Below are 22,476 nucleotides of genomic sequence, written 5' to 3' on the forward strand. Positions count from 1 at the left end.
ATCTTTACCGCTTCTTTTTCCAGTTTGGAGTAAGCAGAACTAACAGCGCGGGTGTTCAGGCCGATGATATCAATGTCATCAGCATATGCCAGTAATTTGCACGCTTTTATAGTATATTGTTCCAGTGCGGTTAAGTTCTGCAGCTAGTATAATTTTCTCCAGCATCAAATTAAAGAAATCGCACGATAGGGGGTCACCCTGTCTGAAGCCTCGTTTAGTTTCGAAGGGCTCGGAGAGGTCGTTCCCAATTATGACTGAGCTGATGGTGTTGCTCAACGTCATTTTGCATAGCCGTATAAATTTTGCGGGGAAACCAAAGTCAGACACAGCGGCATATAGGCAGCTCCTTTTCGTTCTTTCGAAGGCGGCTTTAAAATCGACGAAGAGGTGATGTGTGTCGATTCTTTTTTCGCGGGTTTTTTCAAGATTTGGCGCATTGTGAAAATCTGGTCGATGGTAGATTTACCAGGTCTAAATCCGCACTGATAAGGTCCAATAAGCCGGTTCACGGTGGGCTTCAATCTTTCGCACAATACACTTGGAAATGACCTTATATGCGATATTAAGAAGGCTGATTCCACGATAGTTGGTGCATTTTGCAGTATCCCCCTTCTTATGGGCTGGGAAAAGAACACTTAGATTCCAATCGTGGGGCATGCACTCGTCCGTCCATATTTTGCGAAGAAGCTGCTGCATGCGCCTTACCAACTCCTCGCCGCCGTACTTGAATAGTTCCGCAGGCAATCCATCAGCGCCCACAGCCTTGTTGTTTTTCAATCTGGTTATTCCTATTCTAACTTCGTCATAATCGGGCGGGGTGACATATATTCCATCATCATCGATTGCGGCATCGAGTCCTTCATCTCTGCGCGGCGAATTGCTGCCTCCATTTAGGAGAGCAGAGAAGTGTTCCCTCCATAATCTAAGCACTATCTGGACATCAGTTACAAGGTCGCCGTTTTTGTTCCTACAGGACATTGCCCCGGTCTTAAAACCTTCCGTCTTTCGCCGTATTTTTTGGTAAAATTTTCGGGCGTTATTCCTGGTGGCTAGCAGCTCAAGCTCCTCGCACTCAATCCTTTCTGCTTCTGCTTTTTCTTCCTGAAAAGGCGTCTCGCTCCCCTTTTCAACTTACGATAGCGTTCACACAATTATCTTGTCGCGCTCGCTCTTAACGTAGCCCTGTAGGCAGCGTCTTTTCTTTCGGTTGCAACGCGGCATTCTTCATCATACCAGTTGTTTTTTAGTGGCCGCCGGTAACCAATTTTTTCCTCGGCGGCAGTACGAAGTGCTTTGGAGATATGCTCCTACTGCTCCTGTATTCCTTCAGGGTGAGTTGTGCTCTCAGAGAGCAGGTGTGAGAGTCGAGTTGCGAAATCATTGGCAGTCTGTTGTGATTGAAGCTTTTCGACGTCTAGCCTTCCTTGTGTTTTTTGTTCCTTGGTTTTTGCCGCGTTGAGGCGGATGCGTATATTGGCTGCAACGAGATAATGGTCCGAGTCGATGTTAGGTCCTCGGATCGTGCGCACATCTAAAACACTGGGGGCATGCCGTTCGTCTATCAGAATGTGATCGATCTGATTGCGAGTATTTCGATCAGGAGACAGCCATGTAGCTTGATGTATCTTTTTATGCATGAACCGCGTGCTGGATATGACCATGTTTCGAGCTCCGGCAAAGTCAATCAGCCTCAGTCCGTAAGGGAAGTTTCATTGTGTAGGCTGAACTTTCCGACTGTAGGACCAAAAACACCTTCTTTGCCCACCCTGGCGTTAAAGTCGCCAAGCACGACTTTTATATCATGACGGGGACAGCGCTCGTATATGCGTTCTAATTGTTCATAAAAAGCCTCATCGTCTTTCTCTTCTGTCGGCGCATGGGCGCAGATGGATGCTATATTAAAAAATGTTGCTTTTATTCGGATAGCGGCGAGACGCTCGTCCACAGGCGTGAACGCCAGCACTTGGCGACAAAGTCTCTCTCCCACCACGAATCCGACGCCGAAATTGCGCTTATTCGTATGGCCACTCCAATAGATGTCACAATTTTTGATCTTTCTTCCTTGCTTCGTCCAACGCATTTCTTGGATGGCAGTGATATCAGATTTTGCTTTGACGAGGACATCAACCAGCCGGGCATCTGCCGCAATTCCATTCATAGAGCGGACGTTCCAGGTGCATGCCCTCAATTAATTGTCCTTCAAACGTTTGCCATGGTCGTCATCAATAGAGAGTGTATTTCATTGGAGTATGGTTTTACGTGGCGGGTCCCAAGCCCAGCGCACAATCCGCTCAGCGTGGGTGAAAATATTACTTGCACGTTTATATAGCGAGCCGCTTGCTCCAAGCCAGACGCCCGCTTGCAGCCGCATCTATAGGAACGTGAATTAAACCACATACTAGAACGTGAATTTAAACCTATAAAAAAAAGTTATATACTTCTAGAAGCTGATCCAGCGTAGTTGAACAACTGTTCGCTCTTCATTTCCTTTTCAACCTGTCCCACGGTCTTTGGTGCCTCGTGACTCTTTGACTGCCACTTTTCACGACGTAGGTCAATAACATCCTGAAGCATAAAGCGTACACGTGAGCTCACCTTCGATCCTTCTTTGTCAGTCTTAGCAGCTATCGCTTGCATGCGCGCAATAGTTTTTTCCAATGAACAACAGCGAGTAGATTCCTTCAAATTAATAGGTGTTTGCTCGAATTTTTCACCAATGGTAGTCAGAATTTTGCATAAGCATTCAAGTTGGTCTTCCGAGGAAACGCTAATCCGCCAGCACCCGATAATCAGCCCAGATAGACACACTATGTGCATTGACCAGCCGGGAACACGGGAGCGATTGCCGAAATTCGGGCCGGAAACTTTTTCAGCGCACCACCAGAAGCGATTGGGTAAAAACGTTGGCCTAACTACCGCAGCTGAACACTCAATCATAACCGACCGCTGAAGCAACGTTTCTACCCCCGTTGCCCGACTATACAAAAATACAGCTTCGATAAAGAGTACCGAAAAGGAGCTCCGAAAGCGGCATGCCATGCACCAGACATATTGTATACAATAAAGAGCAGCAGAGAAGCGTCCGGGGAGATTACTGGCAACCATTCAATATCCGCGGCCATGGGAAATAGTAAGCGCCGACTTCGTGGGTTCACTACCGCGTTCCAAGCAAAGAAACACTTACCTCCTCGCTATGGTCTACAAATTCACCAAGCGGGTGGAGTTAATCCCGGTGCGCCAAGCAACAATGGCAAGCGTGCTCAAACGCGACAAAAAAAGGTTATATACCGACTTGGATGTCCGAAAACCTTCCTAACCGACAATGGGAAGCAGTTCATCGGAAAAGCGTTAGCACCGTTCCTGGGCGATCACCGCAAATAGGATCAGGAGATTCCACAAATCGCACTTGCAATAAATATGGTCAGCAAAGGTTCACAAAATAATCTTCAGCAGATGCGTGTGTTCGTAACACGTGAATATTGTGCTTTTATTCTGTATGGGTTTTTGGGACCTATACTCGACTCTGGATTGACTGAGCGTTACCCCAGCCTTAGAAAAAAGCCACCTCATAACTTTTTGACTTAGGTGATTCACCGCATCCACTTATCGTGGACGCGCAGGAAATTTTAAAGGGTTTACTCACACCTAGATGCATTGTTAATTCAAATAACCCAATTATAAAAGTTATAAATACCACGGATGATATAAAATATGTCAAGAGAAATAGTATTCGGACAGAAAAACTTTCTAACTTTAATGTTTATTCAATTAATAGCAAGACGAAAACTGAAGGCATACGTACAGAAAGACGGATTTCAATTTTAAAAGACAGATTCCCAAAAATGCTCGACGTGAACTAATTGACCCTTGTATAGAATAATCAGACATTTTCGCTCTTGACACTGACAAAATGACTTTAAACACCTTCTATGAGCAAACTTTAAGACAGACAGACAGGCAACAACCCTGATAAAAAAAACTATCGATTGCCATATTCCCAACGCGAAGAGATAAATCGGTAAGTAAATATGCTGTTCGATAACATTTGATTGAACCCAATTTTTCAAATTACAATAGTCCTTTGATCGTAGTTCCAAAGAAAGACAGTAATGGTCAAAAAACTAATCGCATGTGCGTAGATTTTTGTGCGATTAACAAAAAACTCATTGCTGACAAATTTCCTCTTGTGAGAGTTGACGACATTTTAGGGAATCATGGAAGTCTTTGTCCACATTGGATCTTTTTTCGGGATTTCATCAAATTTCCTTGCATTCTGACTCACGCGACATAACTTCTTTCAGCACGGACCGTGGTGCATTTAGATGGAAAGTTCTTCCATTCGGTATGGATATAGCTCCTAATTCGTTTTCACGAATGGTGACAATAGCTTTTTCGGGTATACCACCCAACGTAGCATTCTTATACGTCGACGATATAATCGTTATTGGTTGTAGTGACGCACATCATATCAAAAACCTAACTAAAGTTTTCAATAAATGTAGGCCTTATATTCTCAAGCTAAATTCACATAAATGCACCTTTTTATGACCAGAGTTTATATTCTTGGTTAAAAAACGCTCCGCAAAAGGTTGGTTGCCAGGGAATCATGGAAGAGCAAAGCCTTTGTCCACATTGGATCTTTTTTCGGGATTTCATCAAATTCCCTTGAATTCTGACTCACGCGACATAACTTCTTTCAGCACGGACCGTGATGCATTTAGATGGAAAGTTCTTCCTTTCGGTATGAATATAGCTCCTAATTCGTTCTCACGAATGATGACAATAGCTTTTTCGGGTATACCACCCAACGTAGCATTCTTATACGTCGACGACATAATCATCATTGGTTGTAGTGACGCACATCATATCAAAAACCTAACTAAAGTTTTCAATACATGTAGGCCTTATATTCTCAAGCTAAATTCACATAAATGCAACTTTTTACGACCAGAGGTTACATTCTTGGTTAATAAACGCTCCGCAAATGGTTGGTTGCCACATTAGTCCAAAACAAACGCAATAAAAAAGTATACAAAACCACATGATAAAGACGAGGTACGAAGCCTTGTCGCGTTTGCTAATTATTACAGAAGGTTCATACCAAATTTTAGGTTAGTGTTTAAACCTCTAAAATTTTGATAAAACAAATAAAGGGCCGATTTAGCATTCAGTTTTTTGATGCAATATTGTTATGAGGACGTGTAGCAAGATTTGAGATATTAGTGTTACGCCTCGAATTCCCGCACAAAAGTACCGGGCGGCCATTGAGAATTATTTAATATAGTGTAACGAATTTACTTGCAAATCCTCGTATTTGCAACCTTCTGCTAAGTTCGAATCACTAAACTGTTTAATAAATACCTCCAATATTTAATAACGCAAAATGGCTCTTATTAAAGCACTTCACAATAAATAACTCTACTATTGCCCAACAGATAGCGTGCTTAATTGAAACTGACTCTAGCGCCTCTAGCTGTCGCTGCCTTATATACTCTTTGATTTCCTCGTTCGCATCTTCTAGGCGCTTCCATTTCCAGAATCTACAAGTAACTACAATTGCACGATTTTATAGCTTCTCTCATTGTATACTTTCGGGAGTATCTCAGATATATGCATGTGGTTGTGCGTTGCTTCTCAGCTGCGTATACGTACATATGTGTAGACATAATGATTGATTCGTTTATGTAGATATATAATGATTGGATGTACATGATATCACTGTTTAGCATCGGCTTAGAGATGACAGTACCCCTTAGTGTTGCTAATATTCGTAACATTGCCCTCTACCTAAGACTGATCGTCCCGATCAGACAAATCTCTCGATCTAACCGCTTCTAGCATCTCCAAATGTACCACTCTTCTATTTCGTGGTTTCCCATTGCTTGTATGCGGTAGATGACATCACTGATCGTCTTCACAACTCTGTACGGGCCTTCCCAACTGCACCGATATTTGGATGGAACACCTTTCCGCGAGTGAGGGTTGTATAGCAGTACCAAATCTCCCTCCACGAAACCTTCCGAATTAAAGTTTGTAACATAGCGTTACAATAACGTAACCCCCCTGTATTTCCTTATTCACTTAAACCTGAACCTCCCTGTACTTATTTTTCTATAGCATAGTCAACAACCACTATGGTAAATAACCACACGCTACCAACGACTGATAGCAAACCAATAGTGTGTTCCGTCAAAACAAGAAAATCACAAGAAAATAACAATAATGGTGTATTGGTTTCTCAACCAGTTTGCGGCACCACCCATATAAACAGCGTATTTGCATTTTTGCAATTCAGTCCTCGCAGGTGAGCCAGCGGTGGTTGTCTTTTTTAAGACAAAATTGCCACTCCCGCTAGCTAGCTGAGTGGATGGGGCGTTGTCATGGCGCGGGTCACCCTCCACCTGGGCTGGTCGGCGCGAGTGGTGTCTTCGGACTATCTCCCTCTGTCGTCCACCTAGGTGTTGGGGGGCACGACGCCCTAATGACTAAACCGCCCCTCCCCCGCAGCTCGGACTGAGCGGAAGGGGGCGCTGGTATGGCTCGGGTCACCCTTCACCTGGGCTGGACGGTGCGAGTGGTGTCTTCGGAGTATCTCTCTGCGTCGCCCACACAGGTGTCGAGCGGCGCGACGCCGAACGACCAAGCGACCCCTCCCCCTCAGCTCTTGTATACTAAGCTGGCCGGAGCGGGTTTAACCACTCCCACTAGAGAGCTAGGGAGAAGAGGGTGCGACCTGGCGCGGGTCACCCCCCTTGCTACGCCCAGATGACGAGAGTGGTGTCTTCGGACTATCTCCCTCCGTCACCCTGGCCAGGCAGGGGATGGCTCGCTGCCCAAACGACCGCACAACCCCCTCTCCGCAGCTCTGGTTTCGGCCGTGGGCCGATGCGTGTGCACAGGGGCTACCGCTGTGCCGTTAAGGTGCACTTCCCCTCCGCGCACGGATCGGTCCACGGTGTATCGGCTGGTACGGCCCCGCCCCCCTTACGCACCTTCTATTAGCGTGCAAGTAGGGAGGCGGGGGTGTTCAGCGGTGAAACCAGCACTAACGCGAGTTCTCGCAGTCTCTTCCCCAGATGACCGACCCCACCGACTGTCGATCCTGCCGAAGACTACCGATCAATCCGATACCATCAACCAACCCCGCCCGGAACGAGCCGCCGCTGTCCAGGTAAACACCATCGCAAGCCTACTTCCCCTCTATCACCACGGCCCTGGTACGCGCTCCGTAGCCTACCGCCGCTGCCGTCGCCCCTCTGGTGCCGCCGCTGCTTCCGTCCCGCCGGTGCTACGCCGACCGTTGGCCGTCCGCCATACTACCGCCGTGCCCATCCCGCCTCGCTGGTGCCGCCGCTGCCACACCAGCCACTGGCAGTTCGCCGTCCTATCGCCCTTCAGCCGCCGCTGCTACGACGACCGTTGGCTGCTTGCAATCCTAACGCCCTTAAGCCGCTGCTTCCGTACCGCCGTGCCAATCCATCCGTTACCCGACCGTTCAACCGTCCTACCGAACCTCCTCTGCTACAACGACCGTTAGCCACCGCTCCGCCCCTCGCCATCTTGCGACGGAAAGCTGCTGCCCGCCTAATACCTCCAGCCGTGTGTGCGTGTGTTCGTAACACATAAATATTGTGTCTTTATTCAGTAGGGGTTTGTGGGAACTTTACTCGACTCTGGATTGACTGAGCGTTACCCCAGTCTTAGACAAAACCCACCTCATAAATGGCGCCCGAGCAGGGATCTCCCTCCGCAGATGACCATGGAAAAGCAAATACAACCACCACCAACACTGCCGGGGCGGGTTCGACGAACACAACACCAGAAACAACAAACAAACCGGTTCCCGAAGGTACGATGCCGAATACCGACTCACTTAATTGGATCTACTTACTGAAAAAGGAGAGGTTGATAGAAGAGTGTAAGAAGCATAGCATTTCCGTGAAAGGCCAAACCGTAGCCAATCTGCGCCACGCACTGAACACGTACGTACAAACAAAACGCACGAGGAAATCAAGCGAAGACCTACTGAAGGAGTTGGAGAAGGAAGTAGAACAGGACGAAGGAAAACCAGCTAAACTACAAACACCGATACTAAACATCACCCCAACACAACCTAACAAGTCAATACCCGCCATCCAGGTACAAAATCCCCCCTCGCATGCACATGAGAGAGAACGCGCGCAACCGAAACGAGGCGAAATGAGCACCGGTGAGCTAATGAGTACCGTCCGCCACTGGGATCCGCATTTTTCGGGATAGGAGTCGCTGCACGAATTTCTGGAGAGGATAGAGGAGCTCGCCGAATGTTACCGCATCCCCGTCGATAGCCTCCTCCTAACGCTGCCGGAACCGCTGCGTGGCAAAGCACTCTTATGGTACCGCATCCGTAAGCAACAAATCAACCACTGCAGCGATTTTCGAAAGGAGGTGAAACATTTTTTTCTGCCTAAGCGTAATCTTCAACATTTAGAAGAGCCCATCCGAAAACACAGGCAACAAGGCCGAGAAAAAGCCAAGGACTACGTCCACGTATTAGAAACGCTGATCCGCCAGCATCCGACAATGTGCAAGGAAAACCACCTCGAGCGAATATACGATGGCCTACGCGTTGAATACAGCCTCTTCGTCAAGCGCAGCGAGTTTAAGACAATCGATGAGCTGCTGGAAATAACGGAGGAATATGAGCTGCGAAAAAGCGAGGAGGCGAAACAGGGCAAAGTGGTGATCCATAGCCTTTATCATCTTCAAACGGAGTATGATAGCAAGGAATGCTGCTGGCGCTGCAAGGAACGCGGACACCGCCGCTTTCAATGCAGGGGCCGCTGGAGAATGTTCTGTTTCAGGTGTGGACAAGACAACATCCTCTCCAGGGACTGCCTATGCTCTTCGACCAACCAACCCACCGGCAACAACACATCCAGGATGCCGTCAAACTATGTGAGAGGAAGCCGCCAAGCACTATTTGTTCGGCCACAGAAGCCAATGGAACCACCAAGTTGCGAGCCCGCTGCCGAAATGCAAGTAGACGACCATTTCTACATACCGCTAAGCATCGAGAGCATGAGCGTGCGCGCGCTAGTGGACACCGGCGCCACCCTATCATACGTCGGAGAGTCAATAGGAAATCACCTGGAGAGAAGCAATATCAAACCATGTTTTAGCAGGCGGAGCGTCCAATTGGCAGACCAGACGTGTGTCTATAGTTCGAATTCCTACCCAGCAAGGATTACGTACCAAGGACGAACGACTACCACAATGATGTCCGTCATCCCGACCCTGGCTGAACGGATGATCTTAGGAATGGACTTTCTACGGAAAAGGGTAATCACCCTCACGCTAGATGGCCAGCCGCTAGAAGTCACCTTGACCAGGAGATCAACCGAGCTAGACACACTATGTGCAATGACCAGCCGGGAACTCGTGAACAATGGTCAAAATCCGGAGCACCACTAGAAGCGATTGAGTAAAACCGTTAGCCCAATTACCGCAGCCGAACATTCGACCATCCGTAAACTTAACCGACCGCTGAAGCAACGCTTCTACCCCCGTTACCCGGCTATACAAAAGGCAACTTCAATAAAGAGTACCGAAAAAGAGCGCCCAACGCGATATACAATGCGCTCTCCCGCCGCCCGTTACAAAACACCGATCCAGACATATTTTACACAGTAAAAAGCGACAGGGAAGAGCCCGATAAGATTATTGGCAACCATGCAATATCCGCAGCCATGGAAAATGGTAACCGCCGACTTCGTGCCACCACTACCACGTTCCAAGCAAAGAAGCAATTACCTCCTCGCCATGATCTACAAATTCTACAAGTGGATGGAGTTAATTCCGGCGCGCCAAGCAAAAACGGCAAGCGTGCTCAAAGCGCTACAAGAAAAGGTCATATACTTACTTGGTTGTCCGAAAACCTTCCTCACCGACAATGAGAAGCAGTTCGGCGGAAAAGCGTTAGCATCGTTCCTGAGCGACACACATGGGAGTAGGAGATTCCACAAATGGTACTTGCAGTAAATATGATCAGCAAAAAGGGTACAAAAGCATCTTCAGCAGGCATAAACTTCGGCGAAATAAAGCGACGTCAGAGCGGGTGCCTGATGGCCACGATGAAATCACAACCCGAGGAAGATGGAAACGACGAAGAAGAATATTATGTATTATAATGAATTGTATGAAATATACTCTGTTAGTTTTAAGAACAATGAAATGTAATTATTCTTACGTTATACAAATGAATTTAAAACGTGACATATAAACATAAACTCTGTTAGATATAAGTGGAATGACTCTGTATATTTTTGAGAAAAGAAAAAATTATTAATAAAGTGCTTCGACCACATGCACACCGGCATAAGACCTAGGCCATGCCTGGAGATCCATCTTTCCCCACCGCAGCTTTCCGTCAACCGAAGTGGGAGGAGGACTGTAACGTAGCGTTTCAATAACGGAACCCCCCTGTATTTTCTTATTCACTTAAACTTGAACCTCCCTGTACTTATTTTTCTATAGCATAGTCAACCACTATGGTAAATAACCACACGCTACCAACGACTGATAGCAAACCAATGGTGTGTTCCATCAACACAAGAAAATCACAATAATGGTGTATTGGTTTCTCAACCAGTTTGCGGCACCACCCATATAAACAGCGAATTTGCATTTTTGCAATTCAGTCCTCGCATGTGAGCCAGCGGGAGTGGTTGTCTTTTTGAAGACAAAATTGCCACTCCGGCTAGCTAGCTGAGTGGAAGGGGCGCTGTTATGGCGCGGGTCACCCTCCACTTGGGCTGGACGGCGCGAGTGGTGTCTTCGGACTATGTCCCTCCGTCGTCCACCTAGGTGTTGGGGGGCACGACGCCCTAGTGACTAAAACGCCCCACCTCGCAGCTCGGACTGAGCGGAAGGGGGCGCTAGTATGGTGCGGGTCACCCTTCACCTGGGCTGGACGGCGCGAGTGGTGTCTTCGGACTAACTCCCTCCGTCGCCCACCCAGGTGTCGAGTGGCGCGACGCCGAACGATCAAGCGACCCCTCCCCCCCCCCCCCCCCTAAGCTCTTGCACACGTAACTGGCCGGAGCGGGTTTAACCACTCCCACTAGCGAGCTATGGAGAAGAGGGTGCGGCCCTGGCGCGGGTCACCCCCCTTGCTACGCCCGGACGACGAGAGTGGTGTCTTCGGACTAACTCCCTCCGTCGCCCACCCAGGTGTCGAGTGGCGCGACGCCGAACGATCAAGCGACCCCTCCCCCCCCCCCCCCCCCCCCCCCCCCCCCCTCAGCTCTTGCTTACGTAACTGGCCGGAGCGGGTTTAACCACTCCCACTAGCGATCTAGGGAGAAGAGGGTGCGGCCCTGGCACGGGTCACCCCCCTTGCTACACCCGGACGACGAGAGTGGTGTCTTCGGACTATATCCCTCCGTCGCCCTGGCCAGGAAGGGGATGGCTCGCTGCCCGAACGACCGCAAAGCCCCTTACCACAGCTCTGGTTTCGGCCGTGGGCCGATGCGTGTGCACAGGGGTTACCGCTGTGCCGTTAAGGTGCACTTCCCCTCCGCGCACGGATCTATCCACGGTGTATCGGCTGGTACGGCCCGGCCCCCTTACGCACCTTCTATTAGCGTGCAAGTAGGGAGGCGGGGTGTCCAGCGGTGAAACCAGCACTAACCCGAGTCCTCGCAGTCTCTTCCCCAAGTGACCGACCCCGCCGACTACCGATCAATCCGATCCCGCCGATACCGTCAACCGACCCCGCCCCGAACGACCGCCGCTGTCCAGGTAAACACCATCGCCAGCCTGATTCCCCTCTATCGCCACGGCCCTGGTGCGCGCTCCGTAGCCCACCGCCGCTGCCGTCGCCCCTCTGGTGCCACCGGTGCTACGCCGACCGTGGCTGTCCCCCATACTACCGCCGTGCCCATCCCGCCTCGCTGGTGCCGCCACTGCCACACCAGCCACTGGCCGTTCGCCGTCCTATCACCATTCAGCCGCCGCTGCTACGAAGACCGTTGGCCGCTTGCCATCCTAACGCCGTTAAGCCGCTGCTCCTACCCCGCCGCTGCTTTCGTACCGCCGTGCCAATCCGTCCGTTACCCGACCGTTCAACCGTCCTACCGAACCTCCTCTGCTACATCGACCGTTAGCCGCCGCTCCGCCCCTCGCCATCTTGCGACGGAAAGCTGCTGCCCGCCTAATACCTCCAGCCGTGTGTGCGTATGTTCGTAACACATAAATATTGTGTCTTTACTCAGTAGGGGTTTGTGGAACATTTACTCGACTCTGGATTGACTGAGCGTTACCCCAGCCTGAGACAAAACCCACCTTATAAGTTCTTGTCATGCCAGTGTTTCCTCACACTCTGTTGTTTGGCCAATGAACTACTTTGTAGAGCTTTCGCTCCACGGATTGGCTTTGCATAATCAGTATCGTTCCCACGTTTCGCAACAGTAGTGCGCTCCGGCTTGAAACTACCCTCGCATTCTTTCTGGGAAATTCGTTGCTTCGTTCCTGTGCGTCCATTAGGTTTAGTTAATGCCAGTGTTTCTCTCGCAGATACTTTTGATTTTGCTTTATTTGGGCCATTCGATCATCAACCTTTGACTTCCGTGTTTTTTGTCGAGTCTTCTCAACCAGTACTCGATTACTACTGATCCTTTTCTGCAAACTGAAGTTAAGTGGTATATCCTGGTTCTTATAACGCATCACCCTTCTCTGCATATCGATCTTTATGTCATGGTCAACCAAGAAGTCCACTCCCAATATGACTGCATCAACGATCTCCGTCACAACGAATTTGTGTAGAACTGTGACCTTTCCAATCAAGACTTCACATGCCACTTCTCCCTGGACTTGGTTATACTCGCCAGTGACCGTACGCAACCTTGCTCCAGGTAAGGTTTTTACTCTCCTGTTGACCAAGTCAGATCGAATCAAGGAATGAGATGCGCCCGTATCTACAGTCAGTACACGTTGTTTGCCATCCACATTCCCTCTGACGGTAAGACTGTTCGATTTTCTACCAATTTGCGACACAGACACCACAGGACATTCAATAGCTGGAGCTAGCTCTCGATCTCTACATCTTACTCGCTCTTGCTCATCCCCTCCAACTTTGTTATTAAGACCACCCATGCTGTTGAAACCACTAGGATCAAGATCACAACGACGTGCAATGTGACCGGGCTTCCCGCATTTGAAGCATTTGATAACTCTTTCACTCCGCTTTTGCGATCCTTTAAGCGCCTCCAATATTGTGTTCACCCATTCTGGCCTTTCCACCTCCACACGGCGTGCTCTGAACGCTGGCTTACACAGGAGCAATGTTGTTTCCTGAATCAGAGCATGTGATACCATTTCTGTGAGTTTAGGTTTTGGGTTTGCGTATGTAGCTCGCTTTGTTTCGACGTCCCGTATGCCATTTATGAAGCTCTGAATCTTTACCCTTTCAGTGTATTCCATGAGTGCGTCCGAATTCGCTAAATGTGCCAGCCTTTCAACATCCGACGCAAACTCTTGCAATGTTTCACCAGGCCTCTGGAAGCGATTCAGTAACTCCATTTGGTATAACTGTCTCCTATGCTCAGTTCCGTATCGTCTCTCTAGAGCGGCCATCAATGCTTCATAACAGTTCCGTTCGCCATCTGGAATGGTTTGTAAAATCTCAGCTGCAGGCCCTTTCAGTGCCATGAACAGTGCAGCAACTTTATCATCCGCATTCCAGATGTTCACTGCTGCGGTCTTCTCAAACTGAATCCTAAACACCTGGAAAGGAACAGAGCCGTCAAAAGATGGAGTTTTACCTTCGTGTTGCTTGCTAAAACAGCTGGGCGATTTAGTTGCAACTCCTGTATACGACCTTTCAAAGCATCCACCTCGGCCTCGATTTTTTCTCCAAACTGCGTTATTTTCTCGTCCATGCGCGCTTCGAGTTTTGATGATATACGCGCCTCATGCGCTTCGAGTTGTACTGTTATGCGTGTCTCTTGTTCTTTCAGTTGTGCTTCCATCTTTGACGTAATCTGTGTCGACATTTCTGAAATACGCGTTTCTTGTGCTTCAATCTTCGATATTATTTCTGAAATATGTATCTTCTGTTCTGCCAGTTGAGATGACACTGTCGATGTTTGAGCAGATATTGCAGCCAAAATCATGTTCAAGTCTGTGCTCGTAACTGTCTGCGGTGTTTCGTTTTTCTCCTCAACTTTTGTATTTGTCTCATCGCCATCAAGATGAAAGTCATACTCTTCCACGTCAATTCCTTCTAATTCCATTGCCTCTCGTAGTCGTACCTGAAGTTCGAGTTTAATGCAGGTTGTATTCAATCCACGACTCTCCAACTCCTTCTTCAGTTGCTGGATCTTCAATTCCCTTAGCTTTGCTATGTCCTCGTTGTCCTCTGGAATTTATTCAACAACTCCTCTTCTGAAACCAATTGTAACGAATTTACTTGCAAATCTTCTTATTTGTAACCTTCTGCTAAGTTCGAATCACTAAACTGTTGAATAAATAACTCCAATATTTAATAATGCAAAATGGCCTTTATTAAAGTACTTCACAATAAATAACTCTACTATTGCCCGACAGATAGCGTTCTTAATTGAAACTGACTCTAGCGCCTCTATCTGTCGCTGCCTTTTATACTCTTTGATTTCCTCGTTCGCATCTTCTAGGCGCTTCCATTTCCAGAATCTACTAGTTGACCATCAGCTATCAAATTTCTCAGATGTAACTATGATTGCACGATTTTATAGCTTCTCTCATTGCATACTTTCGGCAGTATCTGAGATATATGCATGTGTTTGTGCATTGCTTCTCAGCTGCGTATACGTACATATGTGTAGATAATGATTGATTCGCTTATGTAGATACATAATGAATGATTTATGGATGTGTATGATATCACTGTTTAGCATCGGCTTAGAGATGACAGTACCCCTTAGTGTTGATAATATTCGTAACAATAGTTTGAAAATGTTGTGCGGATACATCGATCCTCAAAAGCGAAATATCTCAAGGATAGTTAACTTGAATTTTCGAACTGTCACGTTTTCAAATTTCAGCTTAGCGATGATGTACGACTTTAGGTCCTCTTCTGTAGTGTTTTTATCAAATCTTGACACAAAAACATGTTTTTAATAGGGACAATAAGATTACTAGTCGGCGGTTGGGATTCCGTAGAAAGGTTTTGGGGATCCTGATTACTTGTTGTAGAAGATTTTTTGGGTTTGTTAAAGAAGCCTTGGATGAAGATGGCTGAGACTTGGGGATGCCAGATTTATTAATTCGAGAGTTGGGAGTGAAATTACTACGGGTGTAGGAACTTCAAACACGGCATCACGGAGCACTAGAGGAAGCACTCGTAGGATTACAGTTGCTATGTGGAATGTTTGTTATGTCATTCGGATATTTGAAAGACTTAAATAAGTTTTCATATTGTATGAATTTCTTAGACAGTGCCTATTTCATAGAACCCATCGCGGTCCTGTTTGAAAACTTTGAAAAGATCAACCTCCGTTGGTCTACATTTCAAACAGGTCCAACGAAACCACTTATCACGTTCGTTGAGCGCGTCAACCACTCTTGCTGACAAACCGGCACACTTCATATGGGCGAGCCCATCGCAAAGCCAGCATGACACGAAGGCAAGACTTTTTAATATAAATAAAGAGATGGGAGAAAGAAATTAATATAACAGCGAGAGTAAGTTGATTAATTGGAAAATAGCACCGCGGGTTATAAGAAAAAATAAAAACACTTTGAAAATAGCTGTTAGATAGGGATACGCTTTGAGCAGTTTGAGATGCACTGTGATAACACTGAAAAAACCGCGCAAACAGCTGAGACACTGAAGAAAGAGAAATGAAGTGTGCACGCAAAATCAAAAATAAAAACAATTACACTATTAAAACTGATGCGTATCAACAGCAACAACACAATGCAAAAACACTCGGCAATTCAACTGTAAGTAAATAAGTTTGTGGATATGCAAATTGATAAAAAGAATTAGTTTTGATATTTAACTTTCACTTAAATTTAATTAAATTTCTTGATGTAGCACACTCAATGATTTCACTTCAGTACTTATGTCATCAATAAAACTATATTTAACATTATTAAGTAATTTATTTATCAAAAAGACAAGAGCGCAGATACAAATCAACTATACAGCTTGACGATTGCGATCTAACAATTGAAATTTTTTTTTACTTGACCCATGTCTCTTAAGAGTTAACTGATGGTTTAGAAGGGAGACTACATACCTCACATTTAAGGAAAATTATCCATACCGGTAGGCAAAGAAATTATAGGTTTAAGACCTAAACTAATAATTGAACATAAAGGATTGAGCAAGCAACACTAATATCCCAGTTTTACTATATGCCGTTTCATATCTAGACCTTTCTTAAGTTGCATAAAAATGTTTTAACCAGTAAATATATACATTCCATTAAATCATGTTTTACTATTTCTTATATAAATGTTTTTCTACCACTAACCCATTATCTTAATTAATTTCTACTTGTATTGATGTACAAAATATATACTTGAAAGTTATCTTATATAAATTATATCCAAACGATTGGTGAATTTTATCATTTTCCGATGGTTTATCTAGTTATTCTCGTCACTCGTTTCACTGTTAAGTACATGATTGAAAAAAGGATTCAACCCCTTCACGGCGACACCTGGATCAAAGTAAAAGTACATAAATAAAGGACAGAAAAATAGGCCTCAGTAACATACCCTTTCCAGCCGATTGATCTTTAGAATCCCGCCACTTTACAAAGGAGTCTTGTGGTATAACATCAGCGTCATAAATCTCACCAAACAGATCACTTAGCAGTCCTTCAAAAAACATCTTAAAATAAGTTCTTTATATAATTAAATAACAAACCTCTAGGATGTTCCAATCGTGCTACTAATAACTGCATAGAGTACAAACACTCTAGTTCAAATTCTTCTTTTGAATCTATATACCGATGAAGAACAGGTATGCAAATTTTTTGGAAGCAATCAGTGTCCAACTTATAACTAGTATCTTTGTATGAAATAGCAAAATCACACAATTTCGTAACTAAATTTCGAATAAAAGACTTGTCTACTTCTGTGCAATTCCCCTAAAATGATAAAAAATAAACATGTATTCATATGCTGATATTCACGCAAATTTAAACTACATTAATATAATCTATGATCTGATCTGCTGAAGCTCTATCCTTCAAAAAATGATGTACATTATCCAAAATTCTACTCATAGCATCTTCCTTCGGTTCCTTCACAGCGATCTTAGGTTGCATTGATTCATCCTCAATATATTCGTATTTCTGTAGGTGAAATAAACAAAACATTAATATTTTATAAACAAAAAAATTAGAAAACCCACGTTCATTTCTATAAAAGCTTTAATCTCGGTCTCAGTCATAAAATCAGACCATTTCACATTAGTATTTTTCCACATGGTATGTGTAAAGCTCGGACCAATTTCGGTCAAACAGTAATCTAAAAATGTTTTCAACAACTTTTTTCCAAAGTTGTCCCCATTATCCTCTTTAAGCTGATTATTCCATAGATCGTAAACTGTTAATATATTTTTCTTAACCATCGGCCCTAAAAAATGATTTAATGCAATATGGAGGGATGATATTCTCTTAAAGATGCACTAACCTGAAAATTCGATTATATATTTCCATAGGTCAGGTATATCAAGCGCCAAATCACTAGCTATTTTGCAAAATTCATGATATGCTAATTTAAAATGATCACGCGATATAAAATTGTTTTGAATTAGGTAAACAATTATATTGCCTAAGTAACGTCTTTGCAGCTGTCCTATATGTCGTAAGTGCAAATATTCCGTCATAATGTAGTACAGCAAAGCACTGTGTTGGCTTTCTTTTATCCGCATTATACAAGGCTCTATAGCGCAGAATTCTATAGAGTTTGAAGCTACTTCCAGCATATCTGATACGAGTGCTTTAATAACTTTAATATCTACATCACTGGATTTTTCAAACACAGCAGGTAGGGGATCTAAAGGTCTCTCGTCGCCCATGTCGCCTGCTTGAGAATTGTAGCTTGAATATGTACTAATACCATGCTGGGGACATTCAGTAGTCTTAAATAAAAGAGGTAAGGACACAATATTTATTAGATTACATAGTCGTCCAGATTACATAGTATCAGAAACAAAAATGCGTAGAAATATAATAATTAACCAAGCTTTCAAATAGTAACGTTTCGAAAATTTTAAATTTTTTTCATTCATATAATTCTTATATCGAAATATTGGGTTCTCGCTCCATACATTGTATTCAAAGCTTTGGGATAGCATCGGCATCCAAAAGGCATCTGATTAATCCTTTTACACATTTATGTTTCTGAAATCACGAATGAACGAATCAACATTTGTAACATACCTTTGTTGTTTTTCTTGACGGAATTTGTGGTACATATTTAGAGTCATTTGCAGATTTCTGCATAGCTGATGCACCTATAACTGAACGGGATAACTGAGGGGCTTTTGACGAGGAGTTCTCTCGTGATGTTTGAGACGAACTAGAACGTGAATTTAAACCTATACAAATAAGTAAATTATTACTGTATTAATTGATTGCTTTTAAGAGATTACCGTAACGATCGCGTTCAGTGGAACTTTTGTTGAAAGATCCTTTATTTCGCGGTCCACTTCGGTCCCTCTCATTCATTCTATTAGTATCACTTAGGGCTGATAATGCTGCAAAAGAGTTCGTCGGTGTCAATGTTGGAGCCGCGGTTTGGCGGGACCCAGATGACCAAATAAATTGCGACACTCCACCCATCTTTTTAATATCAAAATTATTGGCGGTTGTCTGCGTCAGAAATATGGAAGCATAATAGTACAAATAATGTTTTGCATCCCATAAATATACTAACCAAACCCTCTAATTTCATCGTATCCAAAGAACGATTTCCTTTTCCGGTTTGAACATGCCATGTGCTGTCGTCATTACACGGATTTGTAGGTCCTTCATTTATATTACTATGCCGGCCACTGTTGCTTACTTGTTGCCTCCTATTAGTACCAAGGTCATTTTTTTGACTATTACTTCCTCCATAACCAGATCGCAAATCATTGTATCTGCCACTTCGTTCTTCACGTATTCCGTTGGAAATGCCGCCGCCACTAATACTTCCAGAGCCTGATCCAGCGTAGTTGAACAACTGTTCGCTCTTCATTTCCTTTTCAACCTGTCCCATGGTCTTTGGTGCCTCGTGACGCTTTGATTGCCACTTTTCACGACGTAGGTCAATAACATCCTGAAGCATGAAACGTACACGTGAGCTCACCTTCGATCCTTCTTTGTCAGTCTTAGCAGCTATCGCTTGCATGCGCGCAACAGTTTTTTCCAATGAATAACAGCGAGTAGATTCCTTCACATTAATAGGTGTTTGCTCGAATTTTGCACCAACGGTAGTCAGAAGTTTGCATAAGCATTCAAGTTGGTCTTCCGAGTTTGGATTGAGTAGAGCATCAATGCATGAATTTATTATCTTTCCAGTAAGCATGGAAATTTTAAAAAGCTCACCAATGAAGCGTACTGTACCTCCGGAACGACGCCGAATTTTACGTTCTTCTTCTTCCAGCTGAGCTTCTAGTTCAGCTTTTTCTGTTAAATCGGTACAGTTTGATATTTTGTCTATAATGGGTTGCAGCTTATTTTCTTTTGCTTTGTTCTTTGTTACATTTTGCGTAAATTCTCGTTCGGTTTTATCTAACAATGTGGCACGAAACTGGGCTAAATTTGTTTTAGTACCACTTTCCATTCGCTCGTCTCTTGCTTTTGCTTCTGTGATTAAACGATGACACAAACGAGCATAAGAAACAGAAAAACTTGGCTCATCTATAGCTTTTTCGAATACCAGAACCATTACTTCTTCCATTTTATCAGGCGTATCAATTTTAAGTTTAATAATTTCTTCAACTAATGTATCGAATTTATCTGGGGTTAGCTTGTTTAAAATACCACGAACTCTACGAATAAGCTCCTCCTTTTCTCGTTTCCCTCTAGCTTCTAGATCGCCTTCCACACATCCATCTTTTTCTAGTACCCTGGGACGCCAGGCATTCTCAGTTTCACTTAGCTTGACGTCCTGATTCAGCGATAGATTTACACGGATCATTCCTTTTAATAAAGAAGAAAGTAATATGGATTATGCTCTTAAACCAGAGATTGTAGGTATTTTAAATACTATATTTATATCTGCACTATGTATTTAAATATTTTTTTGATATGTATATCTTGTATTTGGATTTAAATACTTTTTAAGCAGTCTATTTAAATAATTTTTAAGCTGCAAAGCGAAACATAAAAATACGTGGTGGCGAGAGCTACAATCGGATAATTGCACCTCCGAACTATATGCTGTTGAGAAAAATACTTCAATTTTGCTAACGGACATAAATACGTCGACTGCCTGGTGAAATATCACCTTATAGAGCAGCATCCTCGACAAAAAAAAACTTTCCTAATAAAAAGTTGATAACTATGATGTCAACTTTTTTAAATTCCCTGAGCTACTATGAACTTTGTTTTAGGTTCTGCACTTGAATACTTATGAAGTCATAAAGAGAACGCATTAATATTTTAATTAAATGATAAAAGCAGTTGTAAAAATATTTGTAACTTATCGTACCTTTTTCGCTTTTCGATATCGATTTCTTTCAAAGTGGGTGTGGTCGTCAACCGATTCCGACCATTTTCACAAAATTTGTATATAATAATAAAGATAACGTCCATGCCAAATTTCAATATACCTTCTCCGGATTTTGATTTACGGCTGTAAAACTGTTTAGGCTTCTTCTTATAAATGTGGGTGGTCCACGCCTGCTCTCTAGAATTTTACCTAATATATATTTTTTGTCGCAAGGTCAGCCCAGGTATCAAGTTTTATTACTGTACCCATATTTGGTAAGGAATTGTCGCGTTTTTTTCCATTTTTGAAAATCGATTTTTTTTTTAAATGGGTGTGGCCTCCAACCGATTCCGTTTATTTTCACGAAGTTCACAGAACAACCTTCGTACCGAATTTCAATACGATTTCTTCACCGTCTTTGAAATTTTTATTTTCTTCTTCTAAATGGTGGCGGTGCCACTCAGATTTTCAAACTTTTTTCAAATGCTTATTTTTTGGCATAGATTCAATCCACGCATGAGGTTAAAAATGTTTACTCAAGATATCGTGTTAAGGGACGGACGGACATGGCTTAATCACAATCTTTTTCGATGCAGATAATTTTCATACAAGAAAGTCTATCAGCCCAATTCTAAACGAAAATTCCGTGCGAGTTTTTCCCTTCTCCCATTCCTCGTATTCTAAATAAAAATTCCGTGAGAGTTTTTTCACTTCTCCCTTTCCTCATATTCTGAACAATGTTCGAAAAAGCGGAAACCGGTTATGGGAGAAAAGTAGGTATTATGAATGTGAGTGAGAGGGAGATTTTTCCTCCATTTTAAAAGAAATTGTTCACTTGATAAGCTGAAAGGAACGCTTCATAAAAATGTAAGTAAATTGTATTTTTTGAATTGAAAATTACTTATTTTATTAGGTATGTAATAAATAAAATAATATTCTCTTATATTACTCTTGATTTCAGGTCTAAAAGTACAAATAAGCAACAGATAGAACTACTAATCGATTTGATGCAAAGTCATCCGGAAATTGCGCAAGGTTGTTTTAAAGGAGGCAAAGAAGCCTTACACAGATTTTGGCGTAAAGCTGAGGAAGAGCTGAACTCAGCCGGACCACCAGCAAAATGCATTGCAGAATGGAAAAAGGTGCTTATTTTCATGAAAAAGTTGTATACATACAAGCTGACTAAAACTTATGTGTTCTAGGTGTGGGCTGATCAAAAAAAATACGTGCGTCAAAAAGCAGCGAACAACCATAAGAGTTCCAGAGGCACTGGCGGTGGCCCAAATAACGAATACAAGTTTTCCACAACAGAACGGGCAATATTTGAGTTGATCGGTATGAAGGAATCCGTGGAGGGAGTGGGAAATAAATTTGGACTGCCATCTAGGAAGAAGATATTGCAGCAAATTAATGGCAACATTCAAATTGAAGATGGAACTACAGTTAGGGAAAGTGGTGTTGTGGACGACATTGTCGAAGTGAGTGAATGTGAGTTAGCTAACGGATTTGAGGAATTGAGTGAGACTGTGGTAGGGATTGATTGTGAGGTATTGCATGATGACCCAGTTATTAGTGTTTGTATGAATGAGAGCCCCCCAAATGCTTTGATTGAAAGGCCCACTTCCTCAAAAAGAGTGCCATCTAAGAGATCTTCCTCTGACATTCTTCAAGAAGAATTGTCAATTCAACGCAAGCTCTGTGATACCATAAAAGGTGCAGTGTCAGATTCCACTGATCAAAAAGAAAATATTAAAAAAATATATAGGGCGATTGACAAAATATATGCAATTAATAAAAAGC

General features: G+C 43.9%; 1 protein-coding gene across 5 annotated transcripts in view; it reads right to left on the minus strand.

Moving 5' to 3' along the window:
- Nucleotides 1–16,105: 16,105 nt before the first annotated feature.
- LOC137235728 (eukaryotic translation initiation factor 4 gamma 3-like) overlaps nt 16,106–22,476 on the minus strand; it is a 938,449-nt gene continuing 932,078 nt past the window's right edge. For all 5 annotated transcript variants that reach the window (XM_067758596.1, XM_067758597.1, XM_067758595.1 and 2 more), the window contains 9 exons: nt 18,916–20,165; nt 18,632–18,851; nt 18,420–18,577; nt 17,668–18,118; nt 17,387–17,610; nt 17,181–17,327; nt 16,898–17,120; nt 16,747–16,848; nt 16,106–16,688 (listed from right to left, as the gene is read on the minus strand). In XM_067758596.1, coding sequence (XP_067614697.1) covers nt 16,615–16,688; nt 16,747–16,848; nt 16,898–17,120; nt 17,181–17,327; nt 17,387–17,610; nt 17,668–18,118; nt 18,420–18,577; nt 18,632–18,851; nt 18,916–20,165 — 2,849 coding nt within the window. In that variant the 3' untranslated portion in view covers nt 16,106–16,614. The remainder of the gene's footprint in view (nt 16,689–16,746; nt 16,849–16,897; nt 17,121–17,180; nt 17,328–17,386; nt 17,611–17,667; nt 18,119–18,419; nt 18,578–18,631; nt 18,852–18,915; nt 20,166–22,476) is intronic.

The sequence above is a fragment of the Eurosta solidaginis genome, unplaced genomic scaffold, assembly GCF_040869045.1.
Source record: "Eurosta solidaginis isolate ZX-2024a unplaced genomic scaffold, ASM4086904v1 ctg00001057.1, whole genome shotgun sequence".
Taxonomy (NCBI): Eukaryota; Metazoa; Arthropoda; class Insecta; order Diptera; family Tephritidae; genus Eurosta; species Eurosta solidaginis.